Here is a 20,244-nt window from a genome sequence, read left to right as displayed (position 1 = left end):
CGCAGAAAGAAAGACCAAGAAAGACTCAACCACAGGTAAAAACAGTTCAGGTGCCTCGAGCACCAAAGCAGGTATACAGGGGAAAACAGGCAGAGGGTGATGAGATAGAAGTTTGGGAAAGCGGTGAGAACAGAAATACAGCAACTTCGCAGTATCTACTGAATGATACCTTCCTTTGTAATGATCAGTACTGACGGGGCCTGAGAGGGGAGGACGAGGAGTGCGTACTTGGCGCTTCCTTGCCGGTAGACCAGTCTGGACCATACATTGAAGGAAAGGTTGACGGAAATGATGTCACCTTTCTGTTGGACACTGGCGCTACCCGTTCTACTGTAAGAACAGTGGACGTTCCAAACCTACCCCTCTCGGGAGAAAATATCCAAGTAGTGGGTGTATCTAATCAATTGATTAGTACTCCTGTTACCGAACCAATGGAGATTTCAATTGGAAATTTTAAACAAATGCATAGGTTTGTCGTCTGTGACACCAGTCCAGTGAATCTACTGGGTCGTGATTTGCTGTGCAAAATGAACTGTACCATCTTTTGCACACCAAAAGGTGTTGAAATTCAGACCCCGGATGAAGATGGGATTTATAAATTATTGTTGCTCAGACCTGACTCAGAAATCAAACGATTGACCCTGCAGGACTTGCCCAAAGAACTCCAAGAAGCAGTGAAGCCAGAGGTGTGGGACTTCACTGGAAAAGATGTAGGATTAATGAAGGATGTAGACCCCATACAGATAGCCATCAAGGATAATGCAGTATACCCTAACACCAAGCCCTACCGAATAAATGCTGAAGTGAAAGCCGGTGTTACTCTGGAAATACAAAAATTACTAGAAGGAAACATCATACAGGAGGTGATGAGTAGCCCATGCAACTCACCGATTATGGGCATCAAGAAGCCTAGTGGCAAGTACAGGGTGGTGCAAGACCTGAGAAAGGTAAACAAAATTGTAGTTCCTTGCTGCCCTATTGTCCCGAACCCAGGAGTGATACTGTACCAGATTCCCTGGGATGCAGAGTGGTTCACTGTGATTGATTTGTGTCATGCATTCTTTTCGATACCCCTGCACCCCGACAGCAAATTTCTTTTCTCATTTGCCTTCGAAGGTCACGTGTATTGCTGGAACCGGGTCCCTCAAGGGTATACAGAAAGCCCCTCTATCTTTAATCAGATCTTGAAAAAATGTCTAGAGACTTTGATCTTACCTGGGAACTCTGTCCTAGTGCAGTACATAGATGACCTCCTACTGGCGTCTAAAAGTCATAGGGACTGTGTAGTTGACACCATTGCCCTACTAAATCATCTGTGTGAGAAAGGGCATAAAGTGGCCCCTGACAAACTCCAGTTCTGTGCAAAATCAGTGAAATATCTAGGACACCAGATAGAAAAGGGCGTCAGAAAAGTAACATCAGAAAGAGTGAGAATAATTCAAAAGATGCAGTTGCCCCATACTCAAAAAGAGATCAGAATGTTCCTGGGCGTACTAGGATACTGCAGGAAATGGATTCTGGGATTTGCAGTCTTAGCCAGGCCTTTGATAAAAATGACCAAGGGAGGAATGCCAGATATAGTAGAATGGGATGATGAAAGCCTAATGGCCTTCACTAAACTGAAAAATTGTCTGTGTACAGCCCCTGCGTTGGGAATGCCAGATTATTCCAAAGAGTTTGCCCTATTCTGTGACACTCGCGATAATTGCGCATTGTCAGTCTTGACTCAAGAACATGGCACGACCAGAAGGCCTGTGGCCTATTTCTCTGCCACCTTGGACCCAGTAGCTGCTGGGTTACCCGGCTGTCTGAAAGCAGTAGCTGCTACCTGCGCAAGTTTGGAACAAAGTGAGTCCATTGTCATGGGACATCCTGTGACTGTATATGTTTCACATGGAGTGGTAATTTTATTGACCCGAACCAAAACGCAGTATCTCACCCCTAGTCGGCTGACTAAATACGAGAGGATTCTTGTGGGTGCAGCAAATGTAAGCATTGTTAGGTGCGGTATTCTGAACCCTGCCACTTTACTCCCCGACCCCCTGGATATGGAAGGTGGGGATGATGATGAACATGACTGTATTGATCTGAAAGAGTTCAGCACCAAGCCACGCCCAGACATTAAAGAAACTCCATTGCCTGTGCATGACATGGAATTATTTGTGGATGGTTCCTGTCTAAGACATGAACTAGGAGGCCTGAGTGCTGCCTATGCAGTAGTCTCCTTAACAAAAATTGAAGAAGCAGGTTATCTATATAACATAAAGTCTGCACAAGTAGCCGAATTGATTGCTATGATAAAAGCTTGCCAAATTGGGAAAAACATACGGATAACAGTGTACACTGACAGTCAGTACTGTTATGGTGTTGTGCATGACTTTGGCCAATTGTGGCTACAGAGGGAATTCCTGACTTCCTCAGGTACCCCTATTCGAAATGGAAAAGTTGTTCATGACCTTTTAGAGGCCATCCAGTTACCAAAGGAACTGGCAGTGGTAAAGTGCGTTGCTCATAAGAAGAGCATGGACAAAGTATCACTGGGAAATGATTATGCTGATCGAGTGGCCCAATGGTGCGCCAGAGATCACTATATCATTAATCCTAAACGAGGGGGGATCGGAGCCAGCTGCCAACTTCAAGTGTTTGAAGAAGTGCCTACATGGGATGAAGTGAGAGAGTGGCAGGAGGCGGCCCCATGGCAAGAAAGAGAGAAATGGAAGGAGGATGGGTGTAGACCGAGACGTGTGGATGGTGTCATCTTGGGCCCAACTGGTATGCCTGTATTACCCCGACACTTGCTTGGCACAATGGCAAGATTAATACACGAGGGATCCCACATTGGTAGGGATGCCATGATTCTGGTATTTCAACAGACTTGGTACAGTAAAAAGTTCAGGAAAGTAGCAGAGTCCCTCTGCCAGAGGTGCCTGTCATGTCAACAGATGAACCCAGGCAAGAGGACAATGGTAGAACTGAGCAAAATTGGGAGATCAGGGGGTCCCTTTGTAAGGATACAGATTGATTTCATCACCATGCCCCGTTGTGAAAGGAAGCGATATGTCCTTGTCATTGTTTGCGTATTTTCAAAGTGGGTAGAAGCTTACCCTACTCCCCAAAGTGACGCACTGACAGTAGCGAAGTGTTTACTAAAAGAACTGATACCTAGATTCGGGGTGCCATTCATTATTGAATCAGATAAGGGTGGACATTTTCAGAATGAAATAATGGCTGAACTCTGTAAGGCCTTTGGAATAAGGCAGAAACTTCACTGCGCATATCATCCAGAGGCTTCTGGAGTAGTGGAGCAAATAAATGGAACTATCAAAAACAGACTAGCAAAGCTGTGCGATGCATCTGGCATGAACTGGGTGAAGGCCCTGCCCCTGGTCCTGATGGGACTGAGAAGTGTTCCTGACCGCAAGACAGGCCTAAGTCCCCATGAAATCATTATGGGAAGAGTGATGAGACAAGCATGGGTGCCAGGAAGCAAACTGTTGAGTATTACTGATGATTTGGTGCTTGAGTACTGCAGAAGATTGGGTGACCAAGTGCGTTCTATCTCTCGCCAGATCGGAGACGACGGCATCCTCAATCCAACGACTCCTCTCCACAACTTGGTTCCAGGAGACTGGGTCAAAATAAAGAAGCACACTCGGTCAAGCTGTCTGGCACCAAGGTGGGGAAAGAAACGCCAAGTAATCCTGGTAACAACCACTGCAGTGAAGTGTGCAGGTGTTCCCCAGTGGATCCACGCCGGCCACACCCAGAAGGTATTACCAGACGAGGAACCTGAAGAAGAAGGGCATCCAGCAGAGGACTCTGCAGGAGCCAGACCAGAAGCAGCTGACAACGAACAGCCCAGCACCAGTCAAGCTGCAGGAACAGCAGACGTTGGCTCAGGAGTAGTTGACTACGAACTGCCAAGAATCCAGCCTGCTGAAGAGGTCCAGGAAACTGAGCCAGGAGTAGCTGATGACGAGCTGCCAAGCATATGGCCAGAAGAATGGATACCATTGATTGATCTGACTGAGGATCCCATCCGAACAAGAGAGCGACTTTGTGAAGGTAGAGAGTGGACTAGTCAGGAAAAGCAAGGCACAGGCGAAGAACCTCAGCCGCTTGAGATTCACATCAAAACTGAGGAAGGAGAAGGTCAGACAGGGACAGAACAGGTGTTCGATACACCTCCACTAACTCCTGATGTGGATAAGGGACAGCTTAGACATAGAATAATAGTTCGAGCAGAAGAAAATCAAGAGATCGAAGTGCTTGAACAGGATCAGATAGGGTTAGAAGAACGGGTTCAGGAAATAGAAACAGAAACAGAAACAGAAACAGAGACAATCGAAAGCCAAAAACAAAATATTCCTGAACAAGGCCAGATTAGTAACCAGGCAGAAGAACTAGATGCTAGCCCTGGAACTAGCAGGATAGGGGAAGAAGAAGAAAGTGAAGCAGAATTGCCACAAGTTAAAGAGAACAAGAGGATAAGAGAAGAAAGCGAAGTCCAAGTGCCAACTAAGAGACTCAAGAAAAGAAAGCACCTTGAGCCTAGATTCGTAAAGAAATTGAGGCTAAGGATAAAGACGGTGGAAGAAAAACGTGCAGAAGCAAGGAGAAGTGCGCGGATAGCAGAGCAAGAGGAAAACTCTTCCAAAAGAAGGAGTGATCGAATAAAAAGACAAAACAAAAAGTACAAGTCTCCTGAATGGACACTCGTTTTGGAAGAACTTGAAGATCTTGATATAACTGACGTAAGTGACGGAGAGCCCGTCCCTGAGTACTCTGCTGAAGAAGAAGACGAACCACCGTGAATTTGCACAAAGTAAGCTAGCTGTGTAAAGACACAAAGAGGGGTCGAGAAACTTCTTCTGAGCCGAAATGTCTGATTCAACTGTGAATGGTAGACCTAGTTGCAGTCGTTGCAAGACGTGCTGCAAGGTGTGTATATGTAGTATAGTAGTACTGATAGTTATCTGGATAGGACTAACAATCTTTATACCCTTTACTGTAAGTAAAGATACTACCATTGTCCCTACTGAAATTGTAAATACTGACAGTGAGGAGCTGCCAACACAGAGTGTAGCAAGACATGAGAGAGCACTGAGACAAACAAAACAAGACTTAGAAGCATCAGATGAGGAAGGACTACATTATCATGGAATTAAGAACAGGACACACTTAAATGTTTTTGCAAACTTGTTAATACACTATGTAGAGACTATGGAAATTGAAGATTGCTATGTCTGCATGAAGCTACCTACCTCTGTAGCTGAAGGCGTGACATACCATCACTTGCCATTGACATATGGAATTTCCTGTAGCATTTTAGCTAGTTTATTTTACAAAAGAGGACCGTTACGGTACTATTACTCTAACAATGACGTGATCTTTTCTGAGCTTCCTATACGTGGGAACTTGAACCCTGTACATACCAAAAGTGACACAATTAGATATATGGGAGACTACTTCCTGACTATAGGTAACATTGACATAGCGGACGCACACAGAGATAACTTGACTTGTTCTTTGCGTGAACAGGAAAAGATGTTCCTGAACATGGCAGAGAAAAGAAGAATTAAAATACAAAAGAAGGCTAATGACGAAAGTCAGAAAAGGCCAAAGTGGGCTGAGAACATGGAAGGCACCTCAAATGGTGGGGCGGGACCTGCTCTGTTGCTGGATTTTGAAAAGAGAGGAAAGTTATGTCTTCATCGCGAGAAGACTAGCTACTATAATAATGTTTTCATTGGTTCCAGTGAATGCGAACATAATTACAAGGTAATTGGAGGTTGGGGTTTCAAAAATGGGTCAGAGCCTGTGTTTCCTGGAATTTATTATATTTGTGGGAACAAGGCTTATTTCAAATTGCCGGATCACTGGTATGGAAGTTGCTATTTTGGCATTGTCTTCCCGAAAATATACCATGTGAATGGGAAAGCTGGAAACAATGAAAATACTAATGGCTTAATGCGTAGTAAAAGAGAAAGTATAGGTGAAATTATGGGTAGTATTTTCAGTGCACTGATACCTGGAGTGGGAGTGGTTCTGAACACACACAGAATTTGTAAATTGTCTACTATAGTGGATGTATTGTCTACTGAGACAGCTCATGGATTTCTGCTGGTCAACACCGAAATGGTTGCGATCAGATCAATGGTTTTGCAGAATCGACTTGCTCTTGATACCTTATTAGCGAAAGAGGGCGGAGTCTGCCGGATGTTGAAGGCGCAACATTGTTGCACTTATATTCCGGACAAAAGTGTACAGATCAAAAGATATGTGAAAAACATTACTAATTTTACAAAGGAACTCAAACCACTCGAGGTTGATAGTGCCTGGAAGAGACTGGTAGATGGTCTCTCAAACGTAGGTCATTGGCTTGCTGGTTTAGGTAAAAGCTTATTGTTCAAGATACTGATGCCAATTGGAATTATAGGTCTTATCATATTTCTCATTTTTATCTGTTGTAAATGCCGCAAGCGCACCAAAAAGCACGAGGTAAATGCAAGAGGGTTGAAACGGAGTGTGGATGAAATCGAATTGGAGGAAGTGAATGATCAGATATACAAAAAGGTGAAGACTTCTCACCCTACCAGAACTGAGAGAGAAAAGTTGGAGCGATTGTTGGAAGAGATAGAGCTGTATAAAGTGTGAAAGAGAAGTTGGCATCTGGTTCCATTTATTTTGTGATGATAGTAAATATCATCAAAGAGGGGATTGATGAAGCAAAGCTTCGCATATTTTGCGACTTGCTGAAATCATGAACCTCATTTATGTGTAACAAGGTAATAAATGTACGTTTCACTAACGATATTTTAAGTTTGAAAACAAAATCAATGAAGCTTGCACATGTGTATTTTAACAATACTAAACGGAGTCTGTAAAATGGCCGTCGCTTGTATTTAGTTACTGCGCATGCGTCAGTCACACTCACGTGTCCTGACGCGTCTGCAGAGTTGGAGGGAAAATTTTGCGCATGCGTAATACATAGCTTGGCCCAATGTGGTACTGCTCGTGCCACAGCTATTGTCATCGTTTCTATGTAGCTAACATGTAGATTGCATAAGTATATTTCTTGATGATAAGTTAGAAGTACAAACTCTGTGATGTGTTTCCATGATGACATTATTATGTATTAATTTGTTTTCGCTTACTTTTCATGTACCGCGGGGAATGGGGTCTGAGAGAGAGGAGAGCCATATTGGAGGTCCCTTCTGCGCCTGCGCAACTTTCTGCGGCACAGTGGACCTTGACTGATGGAACACAGCCAGTTGGCAGTGATGGGCAAGATGTTCCTGAGAAAGTCACCTCTGCCCCGCGAGAACAGCGAATGTGGCTCCTTATATGTTACATTGTAATGTTGCGCTACTGTTTGCCGTGTAGTCTCTCATGGGAACCCCTATCTCGCTAGGCGGTACCAAAATATGTTAATGCGGCATACAAATACTCTATTATGATTGGTGTGTTACTCAAATCCTACCTTAGGACCAATCCAAATTGAGGGATTCTGACACTTTGCAACAATTGGGGGGTGGTACACTGCCCCAAACAGTATATCTACCCTGGGTTCACCTAGGGAATTGTCCGACTTGTCTGGTTTAGCTGACCTGTCACTGACCCATCGCACTCAATAGGTGACTGAAGATACAGAGAGCTGCGGAGCACTCTGTCCGAGATTGACCATAGACTAAGGTTCTACTGAACCTTAAAGTGCTGGCAAGCATTTTGCTGGGAGTTCGCTGACCCAATCGGGGTCTTGATCGATAGCTGCAGAGAGGGTGGAGCGCAGGCGTTGCTTCCAAACTGCGGGTGCGGTCATGTCCTGAGCGGTCCTGTCCTGAGGGTTTGCTGTCCTGTCCTGAGGTCCTGTCCTGATTCCTAATCTGAGGGTATCCTGTCCTGTCCGGGGTGCCCATTCTGCACCTGCTGTCCTTTGAGGGGTATCCTTCCTTGAGGGTTTCCTGTCCTTAACTGACCCGTGGCCAGGGTTTGGTTTCCACACCAGTCGAGGTAAATACTGCTCTAAGTTCTTTAAAACTTGCACCTTTCTATATTTCTACCTTTTGCTTCAATAAAGTGATACCTTTGCATATGTTATTTTTCCATGCTTTCCGCAAACCATTTAAAGTCATTTACAATTATCTCGTAAACGTGTTCCCATGTCATCTCACCTGTTAGAAATAATATTTTGCATTGCAGTTTGTCATTTTCTGATATGGTCTAGAACCTCCTTACCTAGACTGTTTAAAGGTCCCTTCACTTTAAGCTTAGCGTGTTACTCTTTATAGGCCCTCCTATAAGTTACCCATGCCTAGTCTGTCCATGCTTGAACATTTTTGAGATTGTGTAGCATTTTTCTCATTTTCATTTCATAGCAGTATTTCGATGATTACCTTGTCATTATTTCTCTATAGTTATATCATTTACATTATACTAGTTATTGAATGCCTTATTCTTGTGTACCTTATGCATGAAAATAACGAACTTTAGATAAACATTTTAAAACTTCCAGTTGTCCGTGGTCATTTTAAACAGTATTTTGAATGTTATTGGTTGGGTTTGTATTTTGTTGCCTTTCCTTTTACAGCTAGCTCCCTGATTCATTGTGGTCATTAGGTACCCGTGTCGGTGGATGGTAAGTCGGGTGCACTGAGAAACAATAGTAGGGAACACACACAAATTGGTAGAGCTCGTGAAGTCACCTGATCAATGTATATGGTGATTTGAAAGTATATGGGCCCTGAAGCCGGAAACGGCGAAATTGTTGGTCGGGTGGCCTCGCGCGCTCTATCATTACCACAGGTTTGACATCTGGTGCATGCAATTCTGTCCTAGCATTAACACACATTTGACATATGTTGCATGCCATTCTGTCCTAGCATTACCACAGGGTTCACATCTGGTGCATGTCATTCTGTCCTAGTATTACCACAGGTTTGACATCTGGTGCATGCAATTCTGTCCTAGCATTACCACAGGGTTGACATCTGATGCATGCCATCATTCTTTACTAGTAGTACCACAGGGTTGACATCTGATGCATGCCATTCTGTCCTAGTATAACCACAGGGTTGATATCTGATGCATGGCATTCTGTCCTAGTATTACCAAAGGGTTGACATCTGATGCATGCCATTCTGTCCTAGTATAACCACAGGGTTGATATCTGATGCATGGCATTCTGTCCTAGTATTACCAAAGGGTTGACATCTGATGCATGCAATTCTGTCCTAGCATTACCACAGGGTTGACATCTGCTAAATCTCCTGAGGCGGAAGCCGGGAGACGACCGATTTTTAAAATTGTTATTTCTGTGTCACTCTTAAAATAACTTGTATTTTTAACTGCGCACTCACCCGGCTGGCACCTGTGCAGCGGGCTTGAGACACGCCAAACAGCGACCCCTTCGCTGCACCGATTTAGGAACAAAACAAACATTTGGACGCCATTCACGGCGAGGAACTGAGGCCACGCCCACTCTCAGGCCACGCCCACCCGCCACAGCATAAAAGCGCGAATAACAGCGCTAAGTAATTAGAACTGCTAAATCTCCTGAGGCGGAAGCCGGGAGACGACCGATTTTTAAAATTGTTATTTCTGTGTCACTCTTAAAATAACTTGTATTTTTAACTGCGCACTCACCCGGCTGGCACCTGTGCAGCGGGCTTGAGACACGCCAAACAGCGACCCCTTTGCTGCACCGATTTAGGAACAAAACAAACATTTGGACGCCATTCACGGCGAGGAACTGAGGCCACGCCCACTCTCAGGCCACGCCCATCCGCCCCCTTTCCACCCATAAAGATGTGCAATCACCGGACGCGCAGCGGACGGGCGCAGCGGGCGCGCCGTCAGCGCGCCGAAGGCCAAAGGCAAGCCCGTCTGGGCCCGTCCGGGCCCAGCCGGCCTTAGGCCCAGTCACTCTGGCCGTGGCAGCTCCTAACATCCTGACCTACACCCGGGCTGACTTGCTAGCCTTGAACACCAACAAACATCCCTCCTGCTCGCGCATCCTAACCGGAGACACGCAATTCTCCGGCTGTGACCGCTGTAACCCGGTCAATCAGACCGTGGCATCAAAGGGTCTGTACCTAGGCCTACTTAACTGCAGGTCGCTTGTGAAACATGCACAAGAAGTGAACCTCCTAATTACCAACAATGCCATAGATATTCTGTTTTTAACAGAAACCTGGCTTACCTCCAGTAGTGGCCCAGACATCGTTTTAGCACTCCCCCCCGGGTACGTTATGTGCTCACAGAACAGACCAGAGGGTAGGGGAGGTGGACTTGCAATAATCTTCAAAGACATCTTCACCTGCAGAACGTCTGATGGCAACATCAAGGGTTATGAAAGCTGCCACTATACCATTACAATCTCCCCTGTCACCTCGATATCAGGAACGTTGATATATCGCCCACCAGGCAATTTAGGGGACTTTCCGACCAAAATTGCTGACCAGACCTCCATTAAGTGTACGTCTACCACTAACTACCTATTATTAGGAGACTTGAATGTACATTTTCTGGATCCAGACGACAAACTGGCCAATGAACTACTCCAGGATCTCACCTCAATGGGCCTAGATCTTAAAAACCCACAGGCCACCCACGAAAAAGGGCAACTGCTTGATCCCATTCTTTCCAACATCCCCAACCTTAGATCCCTTGACCATATCCCCCTTCCCTGGACGGACCACTTTTTGGTTCCCTTAGTATGGGACATTATTACTGTGCCCCCGCCACCCCCAAAAATCAGAACGTACTCCAGACAATGGCAGAAATTGGAACCAGACGTCTGGGCAGCCAAACTCCGAGAAAATTTTCCTCATCCCCCCAATAACACCGTAGTAGGGGACAAAAAATTCAGTACCTGGAATACCCAATCGCTCGACGCCATCCTGCCCAAAACCCACTCTCTTAGACACATCAAGAGAGTTAACCCCTCACCCTGGTATACCCCGGAACTCAATCTGCTACGTAAGGCTTGCAAAAGAAACGAACGAATCTGGAGGAAGGAAAAAACCGAGGAACGGAAAGAAGCATTCCGCGCCGCGGTAAAATCCTACAAAAAAGAGCTCCGTAGCATCAAAACTAGTTTCTACGAGGACAGAATTAAAAACGCGGCCTGTTCGGCTCATGAAACCTACTTAGTTCTAAAAGAACTACTCCACGCCCCCGACCCCCCACTCAAACCCCTCGATCCCAAAGCAGCTGAAACCAAATGTCAAAAATTAGCCACTTTTTTCGACGAGAAGATTAAAAATATTCTTCTAACCATACCCCCCCCCGAACAGGACCCCACACAGCCGGATCCCACCATCACTATCGCCAATCCTCCACTGCCGCCAGCCCCCCAACCCTCCCTGGACACTTTCGGTCCCGTAACAACGGAAGAAGTACGAACCACGATGGCCGCAATTAAAAGTGGTTCTCCCCTTGATCCTGCCCCCCTCCGTTTCCTAAAAAAAGTGTCAAGTACCATCATCCCCCCCCTCACGGCCCTGATCAATTCCTCTCTCTCAGAGGGTATTGTCCCCCCCAGCTGGAAAGCGGCAGCAGTCAAAGGTCTGCTGAAAAAACCCTCTTTAGACCCGCAGGACTTCGCCAACTACAGGCCCATATCCCTTCTCCCTGGAAACAGCAAGATCGCAGAGAAGCTGGTAAATAAACAACTATCGCTTTTCTTAGAAAGTAACAACCTCTTAGCGGCCTCCCAGACAGGATTTCGTCCAGGGCAGGGCACTGACATCGCCCTCCTGACAGCAGTGGAGAAGGCCAGAAGCATTCTGGACACAGGAGGATCAGTGGCAGTGATCCTCCTAGACCTCAGCGCGGCCTTCGACACTGTAGACCATCCCACCCTAATCCACCGACTGGGAGAGATCGGATTAAAGGGTCTGGCCCTGAAATGGCTAGAATCCTTTTTGACTGGACGCTCCTTCCAGGTGCGGGAAAACGACAGCTGCTCATCCATCATCCCCCTCCGGTGTGGAGTGCCACAGGGCTCATCTCTGAGCCCTACACTTTTCAACGTGTACATGGCCCCACTGGAGAAGAGGGTCAGCTCGTACGGCGTGTCAGTCATCAACTACGCCGACGACACTCAGCTGGTCGTTACTCTTTCCCACCCTCACCACGCTCCTTCCGACCTCCACAGCTGCCTTTCCGAAGTCCACCGATGGATGAATCTCTCCTCCTTGAAATTGAACGGGTCCAAGACCGAGATCCTCCTGATGGGCCACAATGGGCCCTCTTTACCATCTTACCTTTGGCCCAGGTGCCTAGGGGACCCTCCCGCACCCAAGGAAGAGGTCAAGAGCCTTGGTGTGTGGATTGAGAAAGACATGAGTTTTAAAACCCAGGCAAAGAGAACCGCAGGGACATGCTTTGGACTACTCAGAGCCTGCAGGAAGATCTTTCCCCTGCTCCCAGAGACCGCAAGGAGGCTCCTCATCCAGGGTCTAATCCTGGCAAGATTAGACTACTGTAACGCTATATACTTGGGAGCCCCTGAAGCCACCTTGAACTCACTGCAGAAAGTCCAAAATGCCGCAGCCCGCCTACTTACGGGCACACCTGGAAGATCCTCCGCCAGGCCGGCCCTCAACTCTCTCCACTGGCTCCCAGTCAGAGAAAGGGTCCTGTTCAAAGCCCTCTGTCTGGCCCATAAAACACTCAACAACAACGGTCCCCCTCTTCTGAAAGAACTTTTAATCCCATACAAAGCAAAGAGGGATCTCCGGTCCAATGCAGAAAACCTTATTTCAGTCCCTAGAGTGAGAAAAGCTAAGACCGGTGGCCGTCGCTTCTCGGTTCACACGGCGAAACGATGGAACCAGTTACCCCGAAAACTTAGGACAGAACCGAACTATCTCCAGTTCAGAAAGACCTTAAAGACCCTCCTTTTCCCGCAAATATAATCCCACTAGTCGGCTAAAACCCCTGGAGAAGCAGATTAGCGCTGGGATGCTCTTCGGAGTTACTACGCGCTTTACAAAACCATTAAATAAATAAATAAATAAATAAATAAATCTGATGCATGCCATCATTCTTTACTAGTAGTACCACAGGGTTGACATCTGATGCATGCCATTCTGTCCTAGTATAACCACAGGGTTGATATCTGATGCATGGCATTCTGTCCTAGTATTACCACAGGGTTGACATCTGATGCATGCCATCATTCTTTACTAGTAGTACCACAGGGTTGACATCTGATGCATGCCATTCTGTCCTAGTATAACCACAGGGTTGATATCTGATGCATGGCATTCTGTCCTAGCATTACCACAGGGTTGACATCTGATGCATGCCATCATTCTTTACTAGTAGTACCACAGGGTTGACATCTGATGCATGGCATTCTGTCCTAGTATTACCACAGGTTTGACATCTGGTGCATGCAATTCTGTACTAGCATTAACACACATTTGACATATGATGCATGCCATTCTGTCCTGTTATTAACACATGGATAACATTTGATACATTCCATTCTGTCCTAGCATTTACACGATTGACATCTGGTGCATGCTCTTTCCTCCTAGCACTAACATGATTAATATCTGATGCACACAATTCTGACTTAGCATTACCAGATGTTTGACATAAGGTGCATGCCATTTCTCCTTAGGATCAACCCATGTTTGACATTTGATGCATGCCATTCTGTCCTAGCATTACCACATGATCACCATCTTGTGCATGCCCTTCCCCCTAAGATTAACACATGATTGACACATGATGCACCCCATAATGTCCTAGCGTTACCACAGGATTGGCGAGTAGTGCACACCCTTTCCTACTAGCATTAACACATGAATGACATCTGATGCACACATTTCTGTCCATGAATTACCACATTATTGACATATTGGGCATGTTCTTGCCTCCTAGCATCAACAGATGATTGACGTCTGAAGCTTGCCATTCTGTCCTAGCATTACCACAGGTGCTGATCCGGACACTCTTTTCTTCCTGTACTCTTGGGCCCTGATTTATCAAAGGGAGAGGGGAGGAATGCACCATATATAACATTATAAGACACATTCCTGTCCTCTCCTTGCACTGGAGCTCAATATGCTGCCTTACGCTAATGTAGGCATCCTTGCACTGGTGCAAGGGTGCCTGCGTTGTAGGCACAAATGTTTTTGTGCAGGAAGTGTCACCTTCCTGCACAAAAGCAATCTGCTGAGGCTTTTCTTTCAACGTGTACTGCAGGATGCAGAATGTCGAGAGAGGAAAAAAACAGGAAAATAAACATATTTCTCCTCATTACACCTCCCCAGGGAAGGCCTAGCATTTTGAGCGATTCTAAAGTCTACCACTCATGGTAAACATGGGAATGCAGCAAAACGCTTGGGTGGATACGTGATAACACCTACATCCCATCCATGGAATGCCTTCCTGGCGCAGAGTAATGCAGAGCAACAACTTGTGCTTCCACAGAGCCAAGCAAGGTGACCTTGCGCTACGTGGCACATCTGACTTTAGTGTTGCGTTGCCTTTGTGTTACCTTCTGTGATGGAAGGGAAATGCAACAACATGATAAATCTGTCTCTCAGGTCTCTGTAGGAGAAGGTGCAGGAGTCATCTTGCTGTCATTGCACATAAGGTCCAAAAGTGATAAGTGGGTTTTGTTAAACAGCCCGTGCTTGGAGGAACCTGAAAAGACAATTAGAAGTGAAAGGAGTCATCCACAGAAGATGTGTGTATATTTTTGTCATAACCTCATTTGTGTAAGGTCATAAGACCTTCATTCAGCAGCTTAAAATATCTCTTCTTCATCCTGGAGTGTGGACCTCGAGTCCTGCTGTTACATAACTCTGACAAAATGTGTACACTTTCACTGTGGGTGGACACAATCCAGAAATTGTACTAATATTTACTTTTTGTGTATTTTCTGAGCATATATTATAAGTTATATGTTTTGTTGGTTTGTGTGGTATATCTGTGCTGCGCACATGTGTATGTATCCCTTACATGAGATGGGAACGCCTACCTCTCTAAAGTGCATGTAGGACCGAAATCTTCACAAGTTCAACAAGACCACCCTACACCTCCGAAGCTGAACCCTTGATACATTAGAGAGCATCTTGTGAAAGAAGATGTGTCAGTGGGTTTACATCTGAAGTAAGAATAAGTAGCTACCAAAATCTGATGTCTACTGTCTGTCCACGTGCACTATGGAAAAATGACATGACAACCACACGTGGCAATGAAAATGTCTTTTTATTTGATACAAAATTTAACTTATTCTTCTGAGGTGGTGTAGGTGTAAAAGACATGTTCCTTCATTCCAAATCTCACATGCCAGTCCGTCTCTACAATCCTGCAAAGGAGTACCGAGGTGTATAGTGTCGGAGTGAAGTTATTACTTATGGCGATGCAATATGTCAAATTCTGTTTTTTACAGCATCCTACTTCGGGGTCCTACAGAACTTGCTTTCAAGCATCGCCGTCACAAATGCCACTCTTTCTGTTCTTCATGAAACTCATATTGTCAGTATGAACATAAATTCCTTAATGATCCTCCTCAAGGTAGGTAGTTTCAGGTTACTAAGGCTTGGGTAAAATTGTCTTCCAAACATATCAGAACCAGGGTTTGTTTTTCTGAAAAATTCTGCTCCACCCCCTTTGAGTCTACAACATTCAATTGAAGAATCAGGAGTAACTTTTCAGGATCCATCTTTTTTGCAGTTCTTCTAGTGACGTCACTTACTGCTGTCATCTCATGTTGACTGGTCCTGATGGCACTCAATTTCCACTTCGGTCCTCTGTGCCAGAGAAAGCAACCATGCCAAATAACTTGGCAATCATTCATGGACTCTCTGTGACCTTGTATAAGAAAAACTCACATCTTTCATTATTTCCTTATCTGTCATTCATTTGACGTTGACTACCATTAAGTACATCACTCTCACTTCAGGTAAGCCAGAATTAGTGACTGGCACCCATATCTGCATCATCCATTGCCATTCACCAAGTACTCAGCTTCTTTGACGTGCCTAGAGTAATGAAGCTTGCAAGGAGAAACCTCCACCGTTAAGTGAAATTACAGGATTCCCAATAGGTCAAGGCATTCTACACTCAGTAGCTCTTGAAACAAGTGCCTGGTCCAAAATGCATTATTACAGCATCATCCTTCTCTTTTAGGCACACTCTCTTCCACAAAACCCCCAAGGCATGATACCCACACATCCATAGTATCTCAGTTTCACAAATCCTACCCCAAGTAGGTGCATCCTTTAACATGATGCTGAGCCATCTCTGAATCACCTGTGTGAGGGCTGCATCATCTGGTGTCTTACTTTACGCTATTCCTGGCGGCAGCGGTACTGAGGAGCCCGTGCCCAGAAAGAGCCAGACAACTGTACTTGTGCCTATGTGCAGGTGGATTCTTCCTTCTGTACAGTCATGCAGAAGGCAATTTTCCGTGTAATGCATTCCATTTCACATTAACTCTTCTATCACAAATTGCCATATACATCACTCTTCTCCTTTACCAAAGTTGTTTCAGCTTTTCCTCAGTCTTTCATCCCTAAATGTTAACTTGCCTTTAAACTTGAGAATCTCACCCCTACTTTTAGGCTCTGAATTGGCTCAGCAACCAGCTTTATACTTGCATGTCACTGTAAGTCAGATTTAGTCTCAATTTGGCACATAGAATTTGTTGTGTTACTGGTAAATGGTGGTATTCCCTTAATACTGAATTGAATCATAGGCAGAGATTTTCAAACAATTATTCGCCTGCCTACATCTCACCTCCACGCACGCAGTGTCTCGATTTTTGAACCCTTGGACTGTCTGGTAACGCCATAACTATGTCACATCTCATAGTTCCTGTGAAGGGTTGACCTTGTCAGAGAGTCTTTGGAAGTGTTCAGATCTTACTACACAAAGGGGTCTCATTGTCTCACAAAGAAAAAACATAAACTACAGACATGCACTGGCGTGGTTAGACTTTGCACACAGTTAAACATACGTGCACATCTGAATATGGAATTTCTGATGGTTTTATCAGTTCTTTCCAGCTTTGTCTACCATATGCCAGTCATTAAGTTTGGAAGCTGATGTTAGAATCCATGGTATCACCGTCTTCATTGGCTTTTGTCATTGCGCATCCCACGCCCCTTTCCTCCTCTTCTTCCTCCCTGAAGACCTTCTTTAGGGCTCTCTCAAGATATTCACGTACACCTTTCATGTTATGACTTCCCACCATGAAGTAGACAAAGGGGTTGGCGCTACTGTTTATTGAGACACACGCGTAGCTTGCAAAGAAAAAAGCCCCCGCAGAGAAAGAGAAGGGTAAGGTCTTCAGGTAAAGCAGAAGCCATAGAAGTCTCACGGGTGCCACCGAAATGAGGAAGACGATGACCGAGATCACAATGACCACGAAGAGCTTGGGTGGTTGGCCTTTCTTAGTCGTCCTTTGGATCTTTATCACCAGTATCAGGCTGGAGGAGACCATTATCGGAATAGTAATGACAAAGATTAAGACCGACAGAAATATCTGGACACCTGTACACCTCCCTGATATTTTGCCAAATATTTCTTGGGGACACACAAAGTTGTCCACCAGAGTCACCAAACCAGAGAGACACCACAGGAGGGCACACACCAGGACAGATTGGATTTTTGGCCGGCTGCAACGGTACCAGAAGGGGAAAAAGACAGACAAGCACCTCTCCACGCTAATGGCTGTTAGCAAAAACATGTCTGCAGTATTCCCAAAGTCAAGAAAGACCTCCAGTATGTCTAAAACCTTCCTTGGATTGGCTATGTTGTGCTTAGGTTCCAAGAAAAGAACGATTGTGATAGACATTACGATGGAGATGCAGATGAGGTAGATGAGGTCTGCGACCGCAAGGTTGAGGATGTAGACTGTGTATTTGGTCCTCTTGATTCTGAAGCCAAGGTACCAGAAGACCAAACTGTTCCCGATGATCCCAAGAAGAGAGATGACTAAAATGAAGCCGGCCGCAGCGACAAAACCGCTCACGGATCCTGCTGCAGAATTACCCATTGCAGTCCCATTAATGACTCCTGCGCCGGTGTTGTTGAGGGACATGTTTCCAACATTTGCCATATGTAGATCTTCCTGTGATCCTGTTGGGAAAAATACAAATTTACATTACTCTCAAGATATTTTACCATGTTAAACAGATATAAAATAGAGCATAAGCTATTGAAATATTGTAATATTGCAATTTACCTTATAAAGCCCTTTATATCAAGCTTTACTCTTCACTACTGTGACATCATATTCATTTATTGTCTCAAGTCTATATCCTTCTGACCCTACAGGGAAAGTTTAATTATGGAAATGACCAATGAGCAGTTAGATCTCTGCTTGATCTAAATTAAGTGACAGGCTGTTGAGGCATGTCAGTAGCCTGGTAGAGGTGTTTTCTGTCCCTACAAGCAAGAGCACCATTTAGTGGGGCCGCAATCCAAGCCCTAGGACTGCCTACATATTGTGACGTTGTGGGGAGTTATGGTCATCTGTAAGGCGCAGTTTGTTCTTTTCTCCTTGGGCATTAAATGCACGTACATTTACATTTTGTAACAGTGAGCTCCCTCATCTGGGAATGATTACAAGTGCCAGAAAGTGTTTTTCAACCCTTAAGTCATTGACACGACTTCCATCCAGAGGCTGCTTCAAGTGTAAGCCTGTTTCGAAGTCTGCACCTCAGTGACTAAAAGCTGCCACATATTGGGCCAAGGGAAGTATTGGCCCAAAAATAGGGCACATTCACTTTCCATAGGTAAGGTGCACGCCCTTCATGTCTTCTGACCACAGTCAGCAGATGAACATGCAAAAAGCAGCAGTGTTGCTGACTAGGTTGTCTGTCTGAGGACATGTAGGAGTTGGACCCAGGCCTTCTGGCTCAGGTTCTGTACTTGCTACTGATGCCTTTGTGGTGATGCGTCCAGAGTACGGGAGTGGGCCTTGTGCAAACCTCTACTAGTGCATAGTAGAGTTACTCACAGTCTGAGATCCATCTCTCGTTTTGAGTACTTAATCCAATCTCGCATGACCTCCACTTATGACTCACGCTCACATGTGTCAGTTCCAGCAGGCATTGGGCTCTTGTAAGAGAGACAGGGCAGAGCGTCTGTGTTTCTGATATATTTTAGTGTGGCAGGGGTCTCTTATGTTCTTCACTAAAACACACACTTTGCTGTGTCCCTAATAATTGTAAGGACATTTGAACAAGGATGGTAGCACCACCCCTTTGACACCCCGGTGAAATCGCAGCAGTGACCCCATCTTCATGCTTGGACCTCCACGTTCCTCCTGTACTCTGCTGAGTGGCCTCCTGCTATCCCACCCTTGACCTCTGAGATCATGGTTAGCAACGGCTGGGTCAGGGATACCAAAGGGCTAGCCAGGGGACCACGCGATTGGACTGGTGCCACCTCTGTTCAACCTCCTTGCCATCAAACATCTCCAAAGTGCTCAAGTAGATCTGGTGCTAAATCCGGTTCTGTCAGCTCTGAAGCAGCAACATCTTGAAAGGGACTCCTGCGAATCCCAAACCGCAAACCATTCACCATCTCCCACCTCAGCAAAGGAACACCACTCACGCTCTGTGGCACTTAAAGCGGACACTACTTTTCCTTGGAGAAGGCTGGAACACATACATGTTTGGTAATTTTGGCAAGACCCAACTCTATGCGAATCTCGTTACTGGAAAAAAGAAAAAACCCAACTTATAAGCAGGAGTCACTGGTCTTGCTTAAACGACTCTTCTGTAACGTCTCAAGTGCAAACCAAAACGCCAAGAGGTCGTGTGTGAACCACTGTAACTCAATAACATGCCACTAACATGCGTCTCGAACATTGTGGAAGTGCGCATGGTTTCACGCTATGCCGTTTTGCAAAGAGAGTAAAATGAGCTAAAAAAATATGTGACACAGCTCATCAAAACAATAAAGAATTAAACAAGCTAGGCTAATCACAATTTAATGCTATATAGAAGTTACGTGTACTCCATATATACCTTTAGAAAAAAGTAGACAGAATGAGTTTTAAAGAATGAAGGGGATGGGAGCAACAAAAAAATCCCCATTACATGCTTTAGTTACAACCTAATATGGCCTCAAGCAGGAATCTTGAGCTCTTGCCATGAAATGTATTTGTAAAGATGAGGCTAAGTCATTCGTTTTCCAGCGCGGTTGCATAAATATTGTCTTAAAATCAAAACCATGCGTCAGGGCCTGGCCCACAGCACAGCG

General features: G+C 45.3%; 1 protein-coding gene across 1 annotated transcript in view; it reads right to left on the bottom strand.

Moving 5' to 3' along the window:
* Nucleotides 1-15,215: 15,215 nt before the first annotated feature.
* Nucleotides 15,216-20,244, bottom strand: part of LOC144790688 (proto-oncogene Mas-like) — a 57,337-nt gene continuing 52,308 nt past the window's right edge. Inside the window, exon 2 of the mRNA XM_078665441.1 lies at nucleotides 15,216-18,111. Coding sequence (XP_078521567.1) covers nucleotides 17,060-18,091 — 1,032 coding nt within the window. The 5' untranslated portion in view covers nucleotides 18,092-18,111 and the 3' untranslated portion in view covers nucleotides 15,216-17,059. The remainder of the gene's footprint in view (nucleotides 18,112-20,244) is intronic.

Source organism: Lissotriton helveticus, chromosome 1_1 (genome assembly GCF_964261635.1).
Source record: "Lissotriton helveticus chromosome 1_1, aLisHel1.1, whole genome shotgun sequence".
Lineage (NCBI taxonomy): Eukaryota > Metazoa > Chordata > Amphibia > Caudata > Salamandridae > Lissotriton > Lissotriton helveticus.
The sequence above is the reverse complement of the archived record's forward strand: the minus strand, read 5'-3'. Positions and strand labels throughout refer to the sequence as shown.